Genomic DNA, 21914 nt, shown 5'->3' with positions numbered 1-21914 from the left:
GTCTCGTCTGGCACCTTGCTGAAGTTGTTAAAAGCAGCCTCGCCCCATTGACAGAGCCCACAGTGAGCGCCACAGTCTGCTCCGGCTCCTCCACCAGGGTTCTCTGAGGTTTTGTGTTTTGAGGGGAGGAGCCCTCATCTTGCCAGCTTTGATTGTTGCTGTGGGCACTTCTCCCTCCACTCACTGAACAGCTTATTGCAGGTTTCTTCATGGTGCTTGCCAAGCATTATAGCCAGTGTGGTAACATTGGACAGTGTGGTACTGGGGAATCTTCCTTTTTGAGTCCGAGTAGATTTTGCATCCACACCAAGGGGGTCTCTGCTATATACTAAGGAACAAGTTTCCCTCCCTCCCTTTGTCAGGGAAAACAATATTCTCTTCTGAGAAGGCAGATTTCTCCTTGCTGCTCCAAAGGTATCAGCAGAATGTGCCTGTGGTTAACGGTGGGGAACCTTAGGGCAGAGTGATGTGGGCTGGGTGGAAGCAGGAGACAGTGGGCAGTCAGATGGATGCCCCAGAACAGGAATTCCTCTCCCAAGCGGCCCCAGGAGGGAATCAGCCAGCCAGAAGGTGAACTCTAACCCAACCATCTATTCTTCAACCAAAGGCGCCCAAAAAGAAAGGGAAGAAAGGGAAAGCCAAAGGTACCCCGATTGTTGATGGTCTCGCTCCAGAGGACATGAGCAAGGAACAGGTGAGCGGGCTGGCCTGAGCCGCGGACCAGCGCTGAGTTGGGGTGGGATGGGTTTGCTACTCCGCGCTTCTCCTAGGAGCCTCTTTCAGACCGCTGCCCCCGCTTCCGCGTGCACCTCCCCTCTGCCTGGCTCCTGCTGCCCTGCCCACACGTGGATACGCCCCTCCCACGCCTGCACGCCCAAGCACAGCACGTGTTGTAAAGCAACGCGGTACAGGCACATGGGTGAACTCTTTTATAGGGTAGTAGGAATTTGGAAGGAAATGTCTTTCTGATATAAAAGCTGTTTTAAGTTTTCTGGGTTTTCTTTCATTCTTATCTTTTGTAGGCACCTGATGCTTACAGAGCTATTATCATAGTACATACACCTATAACATTCTCATTTGTTTTATTTACCATTAAACATTGTGAATTATTTTTGGCCACTTGTTCATTTTGCTGAACTTAAGGGCTAGAGAACATGGTTATATAATTACAATTTCAATTACGAGGCCCCTGAAACCTGTAACGTGTGCAAACTGTGAGAGCAAGTGTGGTCTGGGAGCGTCTGACATGCACTCCTGTGAGCGTTAGTGACCCTTACTTACTTTTGATGGTTTTAAGATGAGGAAATGAAAGGTGACTGAAACAGGCATAAGACCTGAAGCTGGAGAGCTGGGCCGAGGCCCTTGAACAGCGGTGGAGAGCCTTTGTGTCACAGGCTGTGTCCGCAGAGGGTGGTGGGTCAGGTTGCGCTTTGGAAAAGTCCCCAGGCTGCCGCGTGAACGGCTTACCCACTGCGCTGCCCCAGCCGTCAGGCTGTTTCTTGGCTCCCCGTTTTCTCCTGTCCGGTGGGGACCGAACTGTGACATGGCAGTGGCCAGTCTGCAGAGCAGAGCCTTGCTGTCCGGTGTTCCAGGCGTGGACACCTGGGAAGCTTCCAGGGCCCAGGCAGGAGTGAGAGACTCAGGGCAGCTGTGGCCAGTTCGCTGCATGTTAACCTGTGGGCCCTGGGCTCCAGAGCTGTTTGTTTGCTGATTTTTGAAGGGAAGCTTGAAATCTAGATAGTTATAAGAAATCTAGATATCGAGTGATGGAACGTCCAGCGTGAGCCGGTCAGAGACGGGAGGAGCCTGGCTTAGATCCTTTGTCTGATTGACACAGTAGACCCCACTGTAGACCTCCCTCCTGGGGAGCCCAGCCCCGTCCTGGCCTGGTGGCCCTTTTTTTTTTTTTTCTTTTAACCTATTTGCAGATTTGCATTTGGCTCCGGACCAAACCATCTTGACTGTTTCGGGTTTACTGGTTTTGTATACTTTTTGCTTAACGTGTATCTTTAAAGGTGAAAGGTTTTTTACATTGTTTTGTGAACATATTTACATCATTCTCATATCTTTGTGTTGTTGGGCCATGTAACCTTCTAGCTGATATACTCTAATTTCTCAACCATTCTCCTATTTATTTATTTATTTATTGGCCGTGCTGTGTGGCTAGTGGGATCTTAGTTCCCCGACCAGGGATTGAACCCGGGCCCCGGCAGTGAGAGCGCGAAGTCCTTATCACGGGACCGCCAGGGAATTCCCAACCATTCTCCTACTTAAAAGCATCTTAGATCATTTCCTTTTTAATTCTTTTGCTGTTGTAATAATGGTGTAGCTAATATCTTTAAGCGGAAAGCTCCTGTGTTCTTTTGAGAAATTTCTTTAGTGTAAATCCCCAGGAAGGAATAAAAGCATATAATCATTTTATGACTCTTGGCCAAATACAAGAGATTTCTGCTGTTTGCTGAACGTTCCCTGTCCCCGAGCCTTCCCAGCCCCCTACTTTAACTTCTCACTTTTAGCTCTGATTTACTCTGAGGTGAGAGCAGCCCCTCCCTCTTTCTTCCTGGCCTTTCTCCGTGCACCCTCCCCTGGCGGCAGGTGGCCCGCCCCGGCCGCCTCACTGGCCCTGTTCTGCCTGCCAGGTGGTGGAACACATTGGCCGCATCCGGGAGGAGCTGGACCGTGAGCGGGTCGAGCGCAACTACTTCCAGCTGGAGCGGGACAGGATCTACACTTTCTGGGAGATCACGCGGAGGCAGCTGGAGGAGAAGAAGGCTGAGCTGAGGAACAAAGACCGGGAGATGGAGGAGGCCGAGGAGAGGCACCAGGTGGAGATCAAGGTGCGTGGGGCTGGCCTGTCCCCATAGGAGCTGCCACATGGGCAGAGGAGCCGGACCGGGGGCCAGGGGCGTTGTCTCGCCTTGCTTTGAGTCACAGCCCTTTGTGTCCTTGCCGTGGGGAACTGAGGGTATTTTTTATGTGTGTGCAGGTGAGCAGGTGTGTGCCAGTGGGCATGTGTGTGCACGTGAGCAGGTGTGTGCAGGTGGGCATGTGTGTGCAGGTGAGCACCTGTGTGCAGGTAGGCATGTATGTGTAGGTGGGCAGGTGTGTGCAGGTGGGCATGTGTACAGGTGAGCCTCTGTGTGCAGGTGGGCATGTGTATGCAGGTGGGCAGGTGTGTGCAGGTGGGCATGTGTATGCAGGTGGGCAGGTGTGTGCAGGTGAGCCTGTGCAGGTGGGCATGTGTGTGCAGGTGTGTGCAGGTGAGCCTGTGCAGGTGGGCATGTGTGTGCAGGTGGGCATGTGTGTGCAGGTGAGCTTGTGTGTACAGGTGAGCCTGTGTGGGTGAGCCTGTGCAGGTGGGCATGTGTGTGCAGGTGAGCCTGTGCAGGTGAGGTGTGTGCAGGTGGGCATGTGCATGCAGGTGAGCGGGCAGAGTAGGTGAGCGGTGGTACTTCCCCCGCCTGCAGGTCTATAAGCAGAAGGTGAAGCACTTGCTGTACGAGCATCAGAACAGCTTGATGGAGATGAAGGCGGAGGGGACCGTGGTCATGAAGCTGGCGCAGGAGGAGCGCCGTGCGCAGGAGGGTGCCCTGTGCAGGGACATGCGGGCGCTGCAGGTGGAGCTGAAGGAACAGGAGCTGGCTGGCGAGCTGGTGGTGAAGAACCTGAGGCTGGTAGGTGCTGGCGTGCCGTGAGCACCTCGGGATGCACTCCAACTGGGAATTCATATTTCTGTATATTAAATCCTGCATTTTGGCAATTAAACAACAGTAGCAGCAGCATGCAGCCAAACAAGCCCTGTTTGGGGTCCAGACACAGAATTTTGTCTCAGGCTTGAGCAACAGGTTGGCTTCCCAGGAGGGAAATCCAGCTCAGGGTCCCTCTCCGCATACTGCTGACCTCTTACCCCAGAGACGCACGCGCGGCCCCTGAAATGAGCAGCCCTCCAGCCCTTCGGCAGCCACAGCAGCTTGTCCTGTGAGCTGTGCTCTCAAGTGCCTCGCTGACCTTTGAGACTCTTTGGTCGTTTCTGAGGGAGGCGGCGGGGTTCCAGGTGGAGGTTGGAACTCCTTCTTAAGCGCCGGGCGCGGTTCTGATCTCTGGGGACACAGAGGATGGGGCTGACAAAATGCCTGCCCACGCACGGCTGATGGTCTAGAATGGAGAGGCTGCCCCTGAGACAGAAGACAAAATAAACTGTCAAACCTGTGTCGCAGGTCTGCGGGCATTAGTGCTACAGGAAGGTGCTGGGAACCAGGGTGGTTGCATTTTTCTATGCGTTCTGGGAATTCATTGAGAAGGTGATACCCGGGCAAGGGTGGGGGGAAGGCAGGGCTGGGGGAGACCAGGCCCTGAGAAGGGCTGGGGATGGACCAGTGCCACGGCCCCCAGGAGTGAGGAAAGAGGGGTCTGGGGGACAGGACTGAGTCAGGGGCCTCTGGAGGGCGTGGGCAAAGGGAGGATGTGTCCAACTTTGGTTTTCAAAGGTTGTTCCTGGCTGTGGGTTGAAAGACTTTGTCAGTGCACTTGCCTCTGTGTATGTCTGGAGGCGGCCCAGCCTCAACTGAATCTGGAAATAAATCAGTAACACTGCAGACTTTGCCGTGAAGCTTGAGGGAGCTGAAGTCTTGGACGCTTGAGGGCGGTCTGGTCTTTCTGACAGAAGCACAGAGTGGGCTGCCTTCCAACAAGTACAGCGGTGCGGGCTCTCTGCTTATGCGAGGCCTTGGGCGTGGAGTAGGTACACGGTCAGAGTGCCGCTCTGAGTGAAAACACTGCTCTAGAGTCTAATTTAAACTTTTTATTCAGAATTTATAACTGTCTATTAAAATAATTTGTAACGGTGTTCTAAGCCAAAGCAGGTTAGCCGACAGCGGGGAGCCGGCAGCTCTGTGTGGGTCTGGCCCCTGCTGTCCAGCCTCTGGGCAGGGTGGGAAGGGCTGGGCACGGCCAGCGGCCGGGATGTCTGTCAACATTCTCTGCAGCTCCGAGGTGACCTGTGCTGAGGGAAGTCCATTATCAAATGTGGAATTTACCAAACCTTGTTATTCCGGGCTGGGTCCATGAGCTCGGAGGTGGGGGGCCCAGCAGAAGCAGCACAGGTTTACTGAGCCGGGCTTTCCTTGCCAGTGAGGCGAGGGGCCGGGCTGAGGGGCCGGCGTCTGTCCCGTCCCGTCTGACCTCCAGTGACCGGCCACTTCCACCTCTGCAGAAACACACTGAGGAGATCACCAAGATACGCAAGGACTTTGAGCGGCAGGTGCGAGGTCAGCGTCTCCCGCGCTCCGTGTAAGACGGCCCCAGAGCCCCTCCCGTCAGGAAGGGACTGCCCAACAGCGCTTGCTAACCGGGCACATAAACCAGTTAAGACAGCTCAGACGTGCAAAGCGAGGCTGGTGGACTCTTCAGGATCCCAGAACACCCTATTCCATGAGAGGTGGGAGGCTGTGAGGACCACCCAGTACCCGCCCACACCCTCAGGCACGAAGCAGGCGGTAGTTATCCAGCCTCGTGGGCAGCGTCCAGGTCTCCCGGCCTGCGGAGGCTCCAGCCTCGGAAGTCTGTTTGGTTTACTGATAGAGCCCGTGGTCTGGCTGGCTGGCGTGGTTAGAGCCCATTGGGACTGGGTGACACTCGGCTGTTGGGATCCCTGAGGCAGGGATTGATTAGCAATGCCTGTGACGGGCAAGGAGGGCAGGCTGGTGTGTGCGCTGGTGCCACAGAGCAGGAGCAACTCCCCGCCCCGTCCTGCTGTCCGCTTGTTGGTGAGGCCTTCGTCCTGGTGGGTGTTCTCAGCCCTGGGCACAGCTGCCATCTCTTCTCGTAGCCACAGGGCCAGCATTCTGCTCAGCTGCTGTGTGTGCTGCTGCCTTTCAGAAATCGAGGCCAAGTACGATAAGAAGGTCAGGATGCTTAGGGATGAGCTTGACCTGCGCAGGAAGACAGAGATCCACGAGGTGGAGGAGAGGAAGAACAGCCAGATCAGCATGCTTATGCAGCGCCACGAGGAGGCCTTCACGGACATCAGGAACTATTACAGCGAAATCACCCTCAACAACCTGGCTCTCATCAACTCCCTCAAGGTGCTGCTGGAGTGCCCAGCCCCCTTGGGCCGACACTCCTGCTTGTAGAAGCATTTGACCCTGCCCTTCAGCTGCCCTTGATCGAAGCTCACAAGTTGTGTTGCCCGCTACAGCCGTGGCTGCGGTCCGGCTGTTGCCCTAACCCTCATGTGGCAGGGAAGTGATACACCTGTATGCACTGGGATATGTCAAAGGTCAGGTGGAAGCACAGGGGCGTCATCGTCACCCAAGTGCTGGCAGCCGTGGAGGATGTCCTCTGGGGGTCATGAGCAAAGTGTAATCTCTCAATTTGCACGGAGGCTGAAGTACTAGAAAATTCAGAATAAGTTAAAACTGTGAAAAAATACTGTGTGTTTACACAGAAAACAGATGTAGGTCCTCACGGTGCTGGCAGGACCGTTCTCTGCGGGCAGGGGAGCCCCTGGTCCTGCCTGCCGACCCCCCACCCCTCGTGCCCACAGGAGCAGATGGAGGCCATGCGGAAGAAAGAGAGGCACCTGGAGAAGGAGATGATGGAGGTGTCCGCGCAGAACAGGCTCCTGGCAGACCCCCTGCAGAAGGCTCGGGACGAGATGAGCGAGATGCAGAAGCAGCTCGGGGGCTACAAGAGGGACAAGCAGATCCTGCTGGTGGGTTTCTGCCTGATTCCTGGCCCTCCCTGGCACCTCCTCCTGGGTGTGGAAGGGCAGGAAGGGCAGGGAGGCGTCTCCTGAGGACCAGAGTGGAGCCTGGCCCTCGGGGCAGGAAGGGCAGGGGCGCTAAGCCCCTCCTTCCTGGGCCTGGTGGCCCTGGGGCACGTGAGGCTGGCACCTGTTCTGGGAGATGGGTGGCCCCGGCGGGCTGCCCCGGTGGCTCAGCCCCTCAGGCCTGGGAGCTGGTTCCCTCTGACGCTCACCTGGCCTGGCTGTTGCTCGGGAGCTGCATTGTGTGGGTGCCTGAGTCGGGAGTGCTCTCTCCTCCATCCCCATTTTCTCTCCAGTGCACGAAAGCCCGTCTGAAAGTCACCGAGGAGGAGCTGAAGAGCCTGCAGTGGGAGCACGAGGTTCTGGAGCAGCGCTTCATCCAGGCAAGCTCCCGGGACGCCTGGGTGCCGGGCTGGGCGCCCGGCTCTGGCAGCTGGAGGTCCCGTGGCCCTCCTCGTTCTGCGCGGCTCTCGGTGGGCGGCCAGCCCGGGTCTCAGAGGGCGGTCAGTGGTAGGGAGCGGGTGGTGCCCACAGCTGTCCCCTGGGGCTCTCCTTTGAAGCGTGGAGGTGGCCTGGCCCCTTGAAGGAAGGGCTTTCTTCATCTGTGTGTGTGTTTCTAAGTCCCAAATCTTTATGTGTGCGTTGTAAGCAAGCCTGTGGGTGCAAACATGAGGGCCTTGGGGCCGTGCGCTGGTCCTCACAAGTGGTCAGAGCTTCCTGACTCTCCTCCCACACTCTTGTGTGTCCCGGCGTAGGGACACCGCTTCCCAGAAGTGAGGGCGTCTGGAGCGCCCATGTTCTCGTCTCAGCCTGTGTGCCATCTCTCCGATCGGGTCACATCTGAAATCTCTGTTTCAGTCCTTTGCTGTTACAAGCATCCTTTTAAGTTAGTCTTTGTGCAACTGTGTATCCCTTTCAGGGAAGTCGATTCCTAGCAGGGGAACTGCTGGGCGAGAAGGTTCACGTTCAGGGTGCAGATAGCCTGCCGGGAGGGATGTTCAGAGTTGTGGCCCCACCCACAGTGCCCAAGGGGCCACTTCCGCCGGCACCAGGTCTTCGCTGATGTGATTGGGTGGCAGGCAGGTGTCTCACTGCACGTGCTTTTCTGCAGAGATGGCCCTCCCTGCCTGCAGGTCCCGGGGTCTGGCCCCGGGCCTGGCCGAGGGCAGAGCCGCCCCCTCTGTGTGAGCCGTTAGCACAGCTACCGCCGCAGACTGACAGTGGAAAGGACATCCCGTAAGCGGTCAGAGCAAGAGTCATCCTCAAGGAGCCTCCGAGGGTCCCGGAGGCTGAGGGCAGCTGAGGGGAGGGTCCGTAGGCAACCAGGGAGACGCGGCTCCCCGTGAGTGGGGAGGGGACTCTACCACCTTCTCTTCCGTCTGCATGTCGTCTGCGGCAGGGGAGGCAGGCAGCACCCCTAAGAAACCACAGACTCGTCACGTTTTAAAGAGCAGAGGACGGGGACTGGATTGAAGCACATCTTGAGAATACGATCCTGTAGTTAGAAAGACACGGTCCTACGGGGTTTCAGCACAGCCCTCTCCTCTTCCTAGCAGTGATGTGTGTTCTTACGGCAGTGCAGAGCATTCTGGAAGGAGTCCCAGCAAATGCTCAGATGGTGGCCTCTGGGAAGTGGGGTTGAGGAGCGTTTACTTTTTCCTTTTTACACCCCTGCTCAGTCTTGATTGTTTAATGGTGCACAGTTAAAAGTTAAAGGAGATGAAAAGGACACTGTCCTTGGTGGACAGGTGGGTGGCTCCAGTGCTCGCTCTAGACCTGTGTTCCAGGGTCTGGGGCTGGCAGAGGGAGTGGACCTCCAAGGGGCCCCCACCCCAACACTGCTGGGTCTGAGGCCCTGGACCTCACGGGGAGGATCAGGTCCCGAGCCTGCTGCCCAGACCCAGGGCAGGGGGTCTGTGCAGCTCGTACTAGGGTCCCTGTGGCTTGCTGAGACACCTTCCCAGAGGTGTTTCCTCCTGCCGCCCATGATGTGGACAGCCGCACACCTCTAATTCGGTCACAGAGTGGGGTTCAGGCAGCGTAGAAGATTCAGACCCACCTGCCCGTGGCCGGGCGCTGGTGAAGGTGCTATGCCGTGGCCTCGGGGCAGAGCCGGGAGGGCCTTCTTGCCAGTGAGAAGCCCGGGCCCATCCCGCAGGTGCAGCAGGAGCGGGACGGGCTGTACCGGAAGTTCACCGCAGCCATCCTGGAGGTGCAGCAGAAGGTGGGCCTCAAGAACCTCGTCTTGGAGCGCAAGGTACAGGCCCTGGCCACCGCGGTGGAGAAGAAGGAGGTGCAGTTCAACGAGGTGCTGGCGGCCTCCAACCTGGACCCTGCGGCCCTGACCCTCGTGTCCCGCAAGCTGGAGGTCGGTCCCAGGGGCCCCCGGGGAGGGGCTTCCGGTGGCCTGGGCTCCGGTCGGGGCTCCTGTCTTGTGCTCCAGCCTCCGTCCCTCAGTGGAGAGTCTCAGTTCACCTCGGGGAGGGGCTGTTGTGGTTTGCTGGCCCGAGCGCCCAGGCCTGTGTGAGCCATCGGGCTCCCCAGGTTCCCGGGCTCTGCCCTGGTGTCTCTGAGGCCTTCCCCGGCCCCTCCTTCGCCTCCCGGCACCTTCGAGCCCGAGTCCACTGCCCACTCCAGCTTAGCCTCTCGGCCAAGGCCAGGGCCGCCGTCCGCCTGGGACACTGAGATGTGCTGCTTGAGGCCGTGGCAGGGGGAATGCAGGGCCGTGGGTGGCCTTTGTGATGGCTGCTGGGAAGGCTTCCCAGAGGGAGTCACATCTGAACGGAGGCTGGAGCGTCTGTTCACTCGAGAGTCTGCAGTCGTGTGTGGCTTTCCTCTGGGCTGGGACTGTCCTGGGCATGGGGCACAGCAGTAAAAAGACAGACGAGGCCTTGGTGCCCACAAGCCAGCAGGGTGAGCTGAGGACTCAGGACGGCAGTTGCCACTGCTGCTGGCTCAGCAGGCAGAAGCCCTGATGCCCCTGGCGGTGACCTTACCTGGAACTGGCCTTGTCCCTCTGCTCCCTGACCTGGGTGGGACGTGCCACAGAAGAAAACGGGTGATGACGGACAAGGGGTCTTTGGTGCTGCTAGGGAAGCGTGGCCTGGCTCTGGGATCCTGGCCAGTTGGGTGACCTGTAGCCGCCAGGCCTGAGGTGGCCCCAGGTACGGTTTCCTTGGGGGTCTAGGAGACGGACACAGACCCCAGCTGGCCTCCGTGACTCCACGGAAGGTCCTTCCATGCTGGAGGGCCCTGTCTGCCCCTACTCTTCATTCACACAGAGGTTACAGGCCTCAGATGGCAACAGGAGGGCAGGAGAGGGTGGGCAGGGCTGACAGGATGACTCGTCACCAGTGGAGGAGGGGGCTGGGGTCCGAGGTGATGTCGTGCCCAAGGTTCTGGCTGAGACCAGGTGTTTGCTCACAGGGGAGCGATGGCCCTGGCTCAGTGGGTGGCAGTACCTGGAGGACCCAAGTTACCCAGGCTCGGCTCTCGGGGCTGGGGTAGTGCAGCCTCATGGTGGGGCCTCGTCTGGGCCGGCATCACCATGTCCTGAGTTTGGGGGCTCGTCTCTGTTCTTGTCCCTCTTGTGTGTGGATCACAACGGGGAGGAGGGCTTTCCTGCTCTCCTCTTGGGAAGGACAGCCGGTCTTGCAGCTGGGCCAGCGACCCAGTGCTGCCAGCGACCAGGGTGAGGGGATAAAAACTCGGCCGTCCATGGCAGTCACCATGGCTGTGCCTGGGGGCCAGGGCAGGGCAGGTGGGGAGTCGAGGGGGTTTTCCCTGGGATGGCGTTGGCAGCCGGGGTGGCCCCAGAAGCAGGCCAGGCTGCCCCTTCTCACCCTCTGGGCAGCTTCCTTACGGGGACGCAGATCTGTCTCCATTGGAGACCTTTCCACACCAGCCGCTCCCCGTGTGGACGTCCTGACACCTTCCTTTCCTCAGGACGTTCTGGAATCGAAGAACAGCACCATCAAGGACTTGCAGTACGAGCTGGCCCGGGTCTGCAAGGTGCGAGGAGACCCCCACCCCTCCCCCATGTTCTGCCAGCTGCCCGGGGCTCCACACCCCTCCCTCAGGCCCCTTCCTCACCCAGGACCCCACCTGATCTTTACCTTTGGGTGCTGACACAGTCTGAGGCCGTCTGCGCCTGCTCAGGGTCACTTGGCCTGCAGGTGGCCTGGAGTACATCCGCATGGCTCCGACGCTGTCCTGGTGTCCCTGATGGGGCCTGCCCAGTGCATGCGTGGCGTCCTGTCCAGCAGGCTGTCCCTGTGTCCCTGTCCGGCCCTTGCTCTGGTGCCACGGCGCTAGCCTGGCCTCTGGGGCGGTTTGGGGCGGGGGGGTCTCTGCTCCCTCAGAGTCACATCCACGTCTTCCAAGGCCTTTCTGAGTCTGGTGAAAGCCACACGGAGGCCTCCTGCAGCTGGGGAGTGCAGTGCCCTGACCCTGGTGCCGTCTGTGCCTGCACCCAGCGTCCCCAGCTCTGTGGCTGAGCCCGCAGCTCTGTCAGTGCTTGGCCCGTGGGGACGCAGACACAGTGCTGCCTGCAGACGCGCTTCCCGAGGGCGAGCACCCCGCGCGCGTGACTCAGATGTGAGCCCTGGGCTGTGGAGCCCCAGCGTGAAGGCAGTGCCCGTCATGGGCACTGGGCTCCATGGTGACCAAGTCCCCTGGGCCTTCCCTGCCCACAGGGCCCTCCCCAGGTGCTCTGGGAACCCCTGATACTTATATGCATTCTTGGGGGAATTTCCGTAACCCACATCTGACTGTGGGGAGGGCTGAACCCCAGAGGTGGGTGAGGGCCAGGGCCCAGCCCCTGAGTCGTGCTGGAGCCCGGCCCTGGCTCACCCTTTGCTCTCAGCTCCCAGTACCTTGTCTTGCCGATGCCGGGGACAAGGAGCCCCTTTGAGCTTTTGCTCTGCGTCAGGCCAGGCTCTGAGCACGTAGCATGCATCAGCTCTTCAAACGCTTGCAACCGTCTGGCGAAATGTGCCCTTTTAAAAACATCTGCTTTTAAAGGATGGGGGCACAGAAACCCTGTCTGTGTTGGCCCTGCCAGCGCTGTTGCCCAGATTTCGGCATTTCTGGGATGGGGGAAGGGAATAGATGCCAGTAGACAAGGCAGGGGGGTCATCCCTGAGAAGGCAGGGATGCTGAGCCTGAGTGAGAAATGCTTGCAAGGGACCAGGAACTGAAACCACAGTCCTGCTCTGAGTGCACACCCTCTTCAGTCTCCCCAGCCGTGAAACAGGGATGGTGGGGGCATCTTCCATTGTGGGTTACCCGAGGTCCCGCACATGAAGTGGTTGGGTAGTGCCCGATAAAAGTCCTCAGACTCGGGCCAGAGTTGTTCCCGACAGAAGGAAAGCCTCTGGTTGTCTTCCAGCTGAGCCAGGAGGTGTCTGTGCATGGCCATCACCACCGGCTCATCTGGACCCACTCTTGTGCGGAGGTGGAAACTCAGCTACATAAGACCCCTGGGCAAGTCACTTGGCTTAAAAGGATGGCCCCTTCCGTGGGGCCTTTGATTGGTTTGGCCTTGAGGACTCCAAACACTGGGGTTTGTCCTCCTTATAATAATCATAATCATACTCCTGGTGCATTATGTTTTCCCAAAAGCTTTAAATGCATGTTTGCAGCCACTAACCACCAAGCAAATGATCTCCTTAAGACTGGAATATTGAAAAAGACGTGGGGAATGACGGACTTAAAAAATGTGAACCTGAAGTCTTGACCTGTGAATCCCAGAGATTCGGGAAAACAAAAACAAAAACCCAAACAGAATCAGCAAAAGCTGTGAGCGGCACTAATGCCTTAAAATTTTGATATCTCTCAGGCTAAGAGTTTGATCAAAAGGGGGAACTGTTAAAAAGAAACAACAGGTCCTAAACGGAGTCACTTATGTGAACCCTACCAAGACTTAATACCTAATTGAAGTTTTAGCCTCTCCCTAGAGTGGAAATTTAAACCCATCAGCAGTGGGAGGTGATCTGCCTAAGACCCCCTGCCTCCCCTAAGGGAAGGTGCCCACCCTTTTAACTTCCTTGTCCCACCCTCCTGTGCCCATGAAAGCCTCCATTTTGTATAGCTCCTTGGAGCACCCTTCCGCTTACTAGATTGGATGCTGCCATGAGTAAAGCCAATTAGATTCTCAAATTTAAATAAGCGCGTGAGGGTCTGGGTCTGGTGTAGTGAGCACCTGGTAAAGGCTAGCTCTCCAAGGGGCTGGGTGGGCCTAAGCGAGGGTCAGCCCCGGCTACCCCTCCCCTGAGGCCTCTGTGTCCCCACAGGCCCACAATGACTTGCTGCGTACCTATGAGGCGAAGCTCCTGGCCTTTGGGGTCCCCCTGGACAACGTGGGCTTCAAGCCCCTGGAGACGGCCGTGATCGGGCAGACGCTGGGCCAGGGCCCTGCAGGACTCGTGGGCACCCCAACGTAGCCCCTGCCCGGGGCCACTGCCCAGATGACACACACCTCACGCACCAAGGACGGCAGGTATTCGTTTTGTAGACGTGCGTCGTCAGCAAATGAAGGTTTTCACAAGTGCTGCGTGTCCTGTTGCGTGGCTGTGTGGAGAGGCGCCCCCAGGGCCCACGATGCCGTCCGGCCCCTTCCCCGAGCCCACCAGCTCTGTGCGCACACCCGCCCCCATCCCACCTGGGGCTGGGCAGCTCCAGCCGAGCGTGCCTAGTGACCGCAGCCGCCTCGCAGATGCCAGCAGCAACTTTATTGAAGCCCGAGTGACAGCTGCCACTGGGGAATCGGGGCCAGAACGTCCCCGGGAAGCGTGGCCCTGGTGCCCGTGAGCAACAAGCCTGCCCTGCTGGTCGGGGGCGGCTCAGCCTGCCGTGGTGACGGGTCCGGGCGTGCAGCCGGTCAGCCGCTAGCTCCCTCGGTACGTGGTGTAAGACCACGGGCTCAGCAGCAGCGGCACGTGGAACTTGTGGGTCTCATTTGTGATGGTGAAAACGACCTGCGGGCAGAGGGGACACCGGGGGAGCCAGGGGCCAGCATGGAGCGCACTCAGCCTGGCCTCAGTGCTGCCATGGACTCAGCAGCCCAGACGGCTGACCTGGGGATGCAGTTGGGGGGCAGGAGCCCCAGGGCCAGCTGGGGGGTGGTGGGTGTGGCTGGGTCCTCCCCAGAGAAAGCACTCGATCTGAGGGGCCCTGGGCCTGCAGGTTCCCAAGGGGTCCCGCCCGGACAGGTCAACTGAAGGGGGACAGTGAGCTGGACGGGGCTTGGGTGAACCTCTGTCCGCAGGGGCTGAGTCAGCCTGACCCCGGAGCAGGTCAGGGACGGGTGTGACGTGGTCAAGCCCGGCACCCCTTTCTTCTGGGAGCCCAAAGCAGGTGCAAGGTGGTGGAGGCGCAGGGCCGGCCTGCGGGTCACGGTGAGTCATGGGCCTCCACCCGTCTGGCCCTCACCTCCACGTACGGGTAGAAGCTCTCCCGGCCCCTCTTCTGCCAGTAGCCCTCAGTGTCGAAGGACAGCTTGTAGGTGCCCGCCTTCATCTGGCCTGGCAGCAGGAGCCCAGGGCAGCGGCCGTCAGGGTCCGTGTAGCTGGGGAGAGAAAGGGGGGGTCCCTGCAGAGGGGGCTGAGGAGCTCCCGGCCTGGGTCCCCCGGGGCTGCGTGCCCACCGGCCTCCGATGTCCCCGCAGCCTGACTGGGACTCGGGTGAGCGGGCCTGGGCGGCTATGGAGCAGGACAGCCTCCAGGACCTGGGGCTCTGGAGCAGCCCAGGGACACTGCGCACTGTTTGAGAAATCACAGAGAAGCAGACGGGAGAAAGTTCCCACAATCTGCCCCGTGAGCAATAATCGCTTTATATCTGGCATGTATACCTTTCAGATTTTCTCTCCGTGTAAATATGCTCATTTACAAGCTTTAAGAACGGGTTGTACTAGTCACACTGTTTTATAACGTGTACTTTTTGTTTAATATACTGCGTGTGGCTTTCTGGTTCAGTGACTGTACCCAAATCGCCATCCGCGTGGTGGCCTGTTTCCAGCGGCACCAGTGGAGGCTCTGAGGGCCTCTGCTCCCTCGGAGCCCCCGGCACCTGCAGCCGTGCTCGCAAGCGCCTGCGCTGTGATCAGAAAGGGTGGCATTTACCAGCGCAGTTTAGGGGGTGTGGTTGGGAGTGGATCTGTACGCCCCCCGCCCTGGACTCCGTGTGTTCCTCCAAGCGCAGACGGGGCCTGGACCCCCGGCTTTTCTGAAGGCTCCATACCCTCAGGCCTGGAACCTTTGGGGTCCAGCCAACCAGCCCACACCAGCGGGAGGGTTGGGGGAAACTGCTCACAGCTGACCCATGACACCTGCCAGTCTGGGCTGGGCGTCCCCCAGCAGAGCCTGGGCCTGGGGCAGGGGTAGCGCTGCCAGGCAGTGGACACCTCCTGCTGCCCCAGCCGTCCCCCCTCGCCCCCCCAGTCTAGGAAAGGGGTGCCTGTGGTGTCTGCACACAGGGTGCAGTGAGAATATAGAGAACGTCCAGTGCCCGCCTGCTGCCCCGCACAGGTCACCCGTCAGTCAGTGACAACCAGGCCTTTCAGGTCCCACCTCAGGCCTCGGCCGGCCCAGCCTGCAGGAAGAGACACACCCCTCTTCCCCCTGCAGCGGGCACTTGGGCTGTGAGCTGTCCCAGCACGTTCTGTGGCCCTGACCAGGACTACACAGCCTGTTGAAAGCGCGGCCCCGAGAGTCTGCAGGGGGACTGACCGGCTGTGGCGAGCCCTGCTCCCTGCCCTCCAGGCCCGCACCCCTTGCCCTGGCGTGGGGCGGGGAGGTGATCTGGACTCAAATCCTGCCCCAGACCGCCCTCCTACCTTTTCCTCAGCTCAGTCCACTGCTGGCCATGGTCCTCGAGCCTGGACAGACGGAGGCAGAGGCCCTCAGCCGGAAGCCCTGAGGCAGTGTCCAGTACGTGGGTGGTCAGCGGGCTGCTGCCCGGCTCCATACCTCTGCCCTGGGCCACGAGAGGGACAGGGAAGCTGCCTTGTGTCCACACCTGCCGGTATGAGGCAGCGGAGTCGGTGTAAACAGCCCCGGGGGACAAAGTCCCAAACTGCCCCTGGGCCCTGGGTGAGGAGCTGCGGGTGGAATTGCCGAGCAGCCCGCGCAGGCTGCGGTGACACACTGCCGTGCAGGTCGCTGACCTGTCCCCCTCCTCCCCCAGCAGCCCCCTCCCCCCAGCACTGACGGGGTCTCCACACCCAGGGGCCTCTCCCTCAGTCATTGCCGGCTGTGGGTGGCCACAAGGGGTTCTTCTCCCGGAACTCAGCTCTGTCCCCTTAGCCCCAGGTGGAGGAGAGTTCAGGGGCTCCGAGTTCGGGCCTGTCCCCCTACCTCCGGGGAGCCCAGGTGTCGCTGGAGTGTCCGCAGCCGCAGGGCGACCCCGGAGCTCATGCCGGGCCGGACTGGGGTTGGCGAGGTGGCGACACCACGCTGCCACCCCCAGAACCTCCCCGGGCCCCTCCCTGGCCCCGGGGGCCACGTGTCTGACCAAACTCGGGGCGGAACCACAGGGAGGGGTGAGGCCGGTCTGGTTCGCAGCGGCTTCACCTCGGTGCCCACCTGGAGGGGCCCAGGGGGCTTCACGGGGGGGGAGCGGAGGGGTAGGCGATCGGGGTGCACAACCTTTGGGGCCGTGGAGGCTCCTCCCGGCCCAGAAGTGGAGCGGCCCTGGGGGGCGGGGCGGGGGGGGCGAGGGGCGGGGCTCGGGGACGTTGGGGTTGAGTGCTGGGCGGGACCGGATGGGGAGGGGCGCGGGGAGGGGGTGGGGCTCTGGCGGGGCGGGTAGGTCCCTCCAAGGTCCACTTCGGCCGCTGGGCGGCGCAGGGCGAGCCTGACGACCCCCGGGAGCCCCTGAACCGGTGTAGCTTGTTTTCTTCCCTGGGAAGGTCGAAATTTGATGGTAGCCCCGACAGGCCACGTGGTGGTGCCTCAGGCGGGACGGATGGCCCGTGTGGTCGCACTGCCCGCCCCTCCTCCTACCCGCTCTGGCCCTCGACCCCCAAGGAGCAGGGGCCCGGCACACTGACAGGGTAGGGTCTGGGCTATGCAGAAGTGAGGAAACAAGAGACAAGGCTGAGCCGACGGGCACGAGTCCATCATTGTTTCGCAATAGTCCATGATGTACACATGGAACCGACTGTATATAATGTATAAGTAAAGATAAGGGCGTTCTGTGTTTAAAATCTGGGTGACGTTGCCTGGCGGGTTGGATTGCTCTCGATGTGGAGTCATTTTTCTTGTTGCTAAAGAGCCTTTTCTAATTATTTGGATAGTGAGTGGGGCCAATTTGTACGTTAAGGATCACACCCCTCTGAGGTGGGGAAGGGGACCTTTCTAGCGACACTTGGGTGTTGGTTACAGTGCTTTGCAGGCAATCAGGAAATGTCTGTCTGAGATTTAAATGCATGTGACGTTTGGCAGGGCTCACGTTTTTAGGAGGTGGCCCCAAAGAGACACACACCTGTTTTGGTAAACGCCCATGGGGACGGGACCAGAAACAACCAGACTGTCCCCACGGGGGACAGTTAAATAGATGAACTCTGCCACACACAGCAACTGTGCAGCCCAGTGAAAAGAGTGAGGCCCATTTGTGTGTAAGGTGGATGGTCTCGGGGCGGGAGGCGTGTATAGCTTCGTGGTTTTAAATCCCCGGTAGCTTTCAGCCCGTTACAAGGGCAAGCTCACTTATCACCATCACAAGCTCAGGGTGCAGCTATTAGGATCCCCTTTTTACAGAGGAGGAAACTGAGGCACAGAGAGGCCAAGTACTGGAATATTTTCTAGTGTGGTACACAAAAGACTGGCGATACCAGGTCCACCTCTGGGACAAGCAGTGTCGACAAGCGTTAATTATTTTCATCCTGTAACCGTTCTTTGTGCGCTTGAAGTCTCAAATGTCAAGCTGACAAAAACAACAGTCAAACCTTTTTCGGAGGGCGCCCTTTTACCCCTCCGCCCTTCTCTGCCCCGAGAGAAAACCTAGTTCTGGGAGAGCGCGGGGCAGGGCAGGGCGTCGCCACAGCTCCTTCTGGGGCCTTGCTAGGGCCCGCTCCCCAGCCTGCAGGCTTCACCTGGAACCTTCCCTGTGCCTCTGGGAGGGCAGTGGGTTGATTAAGAGTAGGCATGGGGGTCCAGCCTAATAGGCCCAGTGCCAGCCATGCCGTGCTCGCCGCGTGACCCCGAGCTGTGACCCTGCTGCCAGGAGGGGGAGCAAAGTGCACGTCTACCTGCTGGGCCTCTTGTAAAAAGAGACCAGACACAGGCCTTGAGCTCCTCCCTCCTCCCCACTCCTTTCTGACCAGGTGAGTGTGATGCTGGAGTTGGAGCATTCCACCACCCCACCCCCGCTGCCCCGCCCCCTCCCCGGCCCCGGGCGGACAGACGGAGGCCCTAAGGAAGACACACGCTGAGGAGGAAAGAAGCTGCCTCCCTGGAGTTGCCGCTGGACCGCCTGGCAGGTGGGTGGGGCCTTTCGCGTCTGGATTGTGTTAAGTGCAGTGATTTTAAAGCACTCGCGTTGATTTTTCCAGGTGGGTAGCCCAAAGCGTTTCTGCTTCAGGGAGTTGAGATCATGCAGGTAAAACGTATAACTACACACAGGGTGCTCAGTACCTTGGAACTGACCGTTCTTCCCGGGTGGCCGAGACGCTGAGCAGCAACGAGGGTCACCCGTCCTCCTGTCCTAGGGAGAAGGCAGCCGGTCGGGCCGCCGTCTGGGTCTGTGCTGGCGCTGGGAGGTCCCCGCCCTACCCTGAGCCCCTGGAGAGGCCCACGTGGGACCAGCCTCTGGGGCCCCGCTGAGGCACTGCAGCTGCGCTATGACACCAAGGGTGCCCGAGCCCCTGCCCCTACTCCACGCCCCGCCCCGGGAGTCCTTCCAGGCCGCTGTGGCGGGAATTTGTGGTCAGAACTCAGCGGAAGGGCCATGAGGGCAGCTGGGACCTTCCTCCACTGAGGAAATATTGAGCATCGCCAGGTACACTGAGGCGACACAGGTGACGAGGGGAAGGCCATTTCACATGTGCTGTGAGCTGAGAAGGCCACACGATGGGCGGTGCCAGAGGGTGACAGGCGCTGGAGGTCAGGGGGCCTGCCGGCAGGCTGAGGAAGGCGAAGCCAGGGGTGGGGGTCACAGGAGGGGCGCATTTGGCCCCCGGTAGCATTTCAGCTCCCCAAGGACCTGGGTTATTGTCTGTTTCGTCAAGGCTGTTCCCGTGCCTGGGATAGGACCTGGCCAGAGGTAGGTGCTACATCGGTATCCCTTGAATGAATGGGCAGAAGGAGTGTGCAGATACGCAAGGGCAGAGACGTCAGGCTGCAGAGCGGGAGTTAAGTAGATGAAGAGGGCAGACATGAAAGAGGAGAGCGCGGGAGAGAGAGAGGCACGGTTTCCAGGCCCTGCTTCCCGGCCCTCGTCGGGCTCTCCTCCACCCCAAGCCTGTGCACTCTGTTTCTTTACGGGAAGCTGCCTCTGTCCTTCACTCACCCATGTGTCCTGCGCTGCACGTCTCCGAAGCAGCTCCGAGTCTGTTCCCACCACAGCCCCTGTGCCCGAAGCCTCCTTAGTCTTAAGCCGGGGCATCAGAGAGCTCTGGCCAGAGATGAGGCCCCTTCCCTGCCCCGGGACAACCGCACCTTGTCTGTGTCGTGGACTCTGCTTTCTGCACCCGTGTGCCCGTTCGGGTCACTGCCTGGTCCAGGATTGGCTGCCCTCGCCCTGGGACAGGGAGCATTTGTGGGTCAGTGAGTCCCAGGGGGTTCTAATGTTCCGCCAGGCTGAGGACCCCTGACCTGCATCATGACACTGCTGCTCAGCAGCGACACATGGGCCACCGTAGAACATAGTTCACGAGGCATCCGCTGGCCTCAGCTGGACTTCGAGGTCGGGCCGAGGATGGGAGGGTTGGTGCTGCTGGTGCCTGTGATTGCGGCTGCGACCACAAGCCTTCAGCTTGGGGGTTGCCGGCACACAGGCACGTGGTGGTCAGCGCGGGGACCACAGGTGCCGCCAGAGAGCAGATGCACCAAATGTGGGGGGCCTTCCCTCCACTAAGTGACTGGCTTCCCGGGTGCTGTCTTGTCAGGCACACCTCAGGGCTCATCTTGGCTCACCACTCAGCAGAGAAGCAGACTTTGATAAATGCATACCACCCCCTTCCAAAACTGACCCAGGAGGAGACTTCCCCTGGATTGAGATCTGATCAACATATTCCTAGTCCCAGCACCAAACTGGGGGGTCCTGGGACCCCTTCAGTTATGTGGTCACCACTTCCGGGGTCAGGATGCCAGGAATGTTTTCCGGTTTCATCAGGGGATGTGGTCTAATTTTGTGGCAAGCAGAGCCACTTCGTTTTGCCAGTTAGGGGAGGGGGCTTGTGGGTACAGTTCTGATTTCCTCCAGGGATCCCTCAGGGCTCACTGCGCCCGGGGCTCACCGTCAGCCTGTGTGCGCCAGGAGGACTCCGCCTGCAGCAGCCGCCTCTTCTGACTGGTTGGTCCATGTGCCAGTTGGTGTGGGGTCTGTTCTCATGGGTTGAGTGTCTGTTCTGAGTGGCTGGTGTCTTCTTCTTTATTTAACTGATATATTTTTTTATTGACATACAGTTGATTTACAATGTTGTGTTAATTTCTGCTGCACAGCAAAGTGATTCAGTTATACACATGTATACATTCTTTTTTAAAAATAATCTTTTCCATTATGCTTTACCGTAGGGTATTGAATGTAGTTCTCTGTGCTGTACAGTAGGACCTTATTGTTTATCCATTCTGTATATAGAAGCTCACATCTGCTCACCCCAACCTCCCACTCCATCCCTCCCCCAGCCCTTCCCCCTTGGCAAACACCAGTCTGTTCTCTATGTCCGTGAGTCTGTTTCTGTTTCATAGATAGGTTCATTTATGTCATGTATACATTCCACATATAAATGATTCCATGCAGTATTTGTGTTTCTCTGTATGACTTACTTCACTGAGTATGATAGTGTCCAGGTCCATCCATGTTGCCGCAGATGGCCTTATTTAATTCTTTTTTATGGCTGAGCAGTACTCCATTGTATATATGTACCACATCTTCTTTATTCCTTCATCTGTTGGTGGACATTTAGGTTGCTTCCATGTGTTGGCTATTGTGAATAGTACTGCTATGAACATAGGGGTGCATGTATCTTTTTGAATTATAGTTTTGTCTGGACATATGCCCAGGAGTGGGATTGCTGGATCATGTGGTAGTTCTATTTTAGTTTTCTGAGGAACCTCCATACTGTTCTCCGTAGGGGCTGCACCAATTTACATTCCCACCAACAGTGTAGGAGGGTTCCCTTCTCTCCACACCCTCTCCAGCATTTATTATTTGTAGAGTTTTTAAGGACGGCCATTCTGACCGGTGTGAGGTGGTACCTCGTTGCAATTTTGATATGCATTTCTCTAATAATTAGCGATGTTGAGCATCTTTTCATGTATTCTTCTTCTTCCTTTTCTTTCTAAAAAATATTTATTTATTTATTTGGCGGCACGCGGGATCCTCGTTGCCACGTGCGGGATCTTTGTTAGAGCATGCAGGATCTTACGCTGTGGCATGCAAGATCTAGTTCCCTGACCAGGGATCAAACCCGGACCCCATGCATTGGGAGCTCAGCGTCTTAACCAGTGGACCACCAGGGAAGTCCCCTGTATGTCTTCTTTGGAGGAATGTCTGTTTAGGTCTTCTGCCCATTTTTTGATTGGGTTGTTTTGTTTTTTTGTAGCTGAGTTGTATGAGCTGTTTGTATATTCTGGAAGTTGAGCCCTTGTAGGTCTCATCGTTTGCAAATATTTTCTCCCATTGTGTAGGTTGTCTTTTCGTTTTGCTTATGGTTTCCTTCGCTGTGCAAAAGCTTGTAAGTTTGATTAGGTCCTATTTGGGTTTTTTGTCTGTATGTTTGTTTCTATTTCCCTGGGAGACTGACCTAAGAAAACATTGGTATGATTTATGTCAGAGAATGTTTTCCCTACGTTCTCTTCTAGGAGTTTTATGGCGTCATGTCTTATGTTTACGTCTTTACCGCTGGTGCCTGTTCTGATTGGGTTGTGTCTGTGCCTCACCAGCTGGGACAAATGTAGATTTGATTGCATCACTGGGTGGTCCCCTC

The 21914-nt window shown here is 58.2% G+C and overlaps 2 protein-coding genes across 4 annotated transcripts; one reads left to right on the top strand and one right to left on the bottom strand.

The window, feature by feature from the left end:
• Positions 1 to 613: 613 nt before the first annotated feature.
• DRC4 (dynein regulatory complex subunit 4) lies at positions 614 to 13259 on the top strand. Its single transcript, XM_082862287.1, has 10 exons — positions 614 to 694; positions 2640 to 2837; positions 3468 to 3674; positions 5213 to 5267; positions 5878 to 6083; positions 6545 to 6712; positions 7063 to 7149; positions 8925 to 9134; positions 10712 to 10777; positions 13060 to 13259. The coding sequence occupies exons 1-10, from the start codon at positions 680 to 682 to the stop codon at positions 13207 to 13209; spliced, it is 1362 nt and encodes a 453-aa protein (XP_082718413.1). The 5' UTR covers positions 614 to 679; the 3' UTR covers positions 13210 to 13259.
• A 229-nt stretch (positions 13260 to 13488) lies between these two features.
• Positions 13489 to 16279, bottom strand: LOC309976409 (5-hydroxyisourate hydrolase-like). 3 transcript variants are annotated; one of them, XM_082861973.1, is made up of 4 exons: positions 16120 to 16279; positions 15600 to 15781; positions 14198 to 14333; positions 13489 to 13743 (listed from the first exon to the last, which is right to left on the bottom strand). In XM_082861973.1, the coding sequence occupies exons 1-4, from the start codon at positions 16177 to 16179 to the stop codon at positions 13654 to 13656; spliced, it is 468 nt and encodes a 155-aa protein (XP_082718099.1). In that variant the 5' UTR covers positions 16180 to 16279; the 3' UTR covers positions 13489 to 13653. The 3 variants fall into 3 exon arrangements, with proteins under 3 accessions (XP_082718099.1, XP_082718101.1, XP_082718100.1); XM_082861975.1 differs by having other exon boundaries at positions 14208 to 14333; XM_082861974.1 differs by having other exon boundaries at positions 15600 to 15739.
• Positions 16280 to 21914: the final 5635 nt, after the last annotated feature.

Source organism: Leucopleurus acutus, assembly GCF_964270905.1.
Source record: "Leucopleurus acutus genome assembly, chromosome: 20".
NCBI lineage: Eukaryota > Metazoa > Chordata > Mammalia > Artiodactyla > Delphinidae > Leucopleurus > Leucopleurus acutus.
Note: the sequence above shows the minus strand (reverse complement) of the source record. Positions and strands in the feature narration are given on the sequence as shown.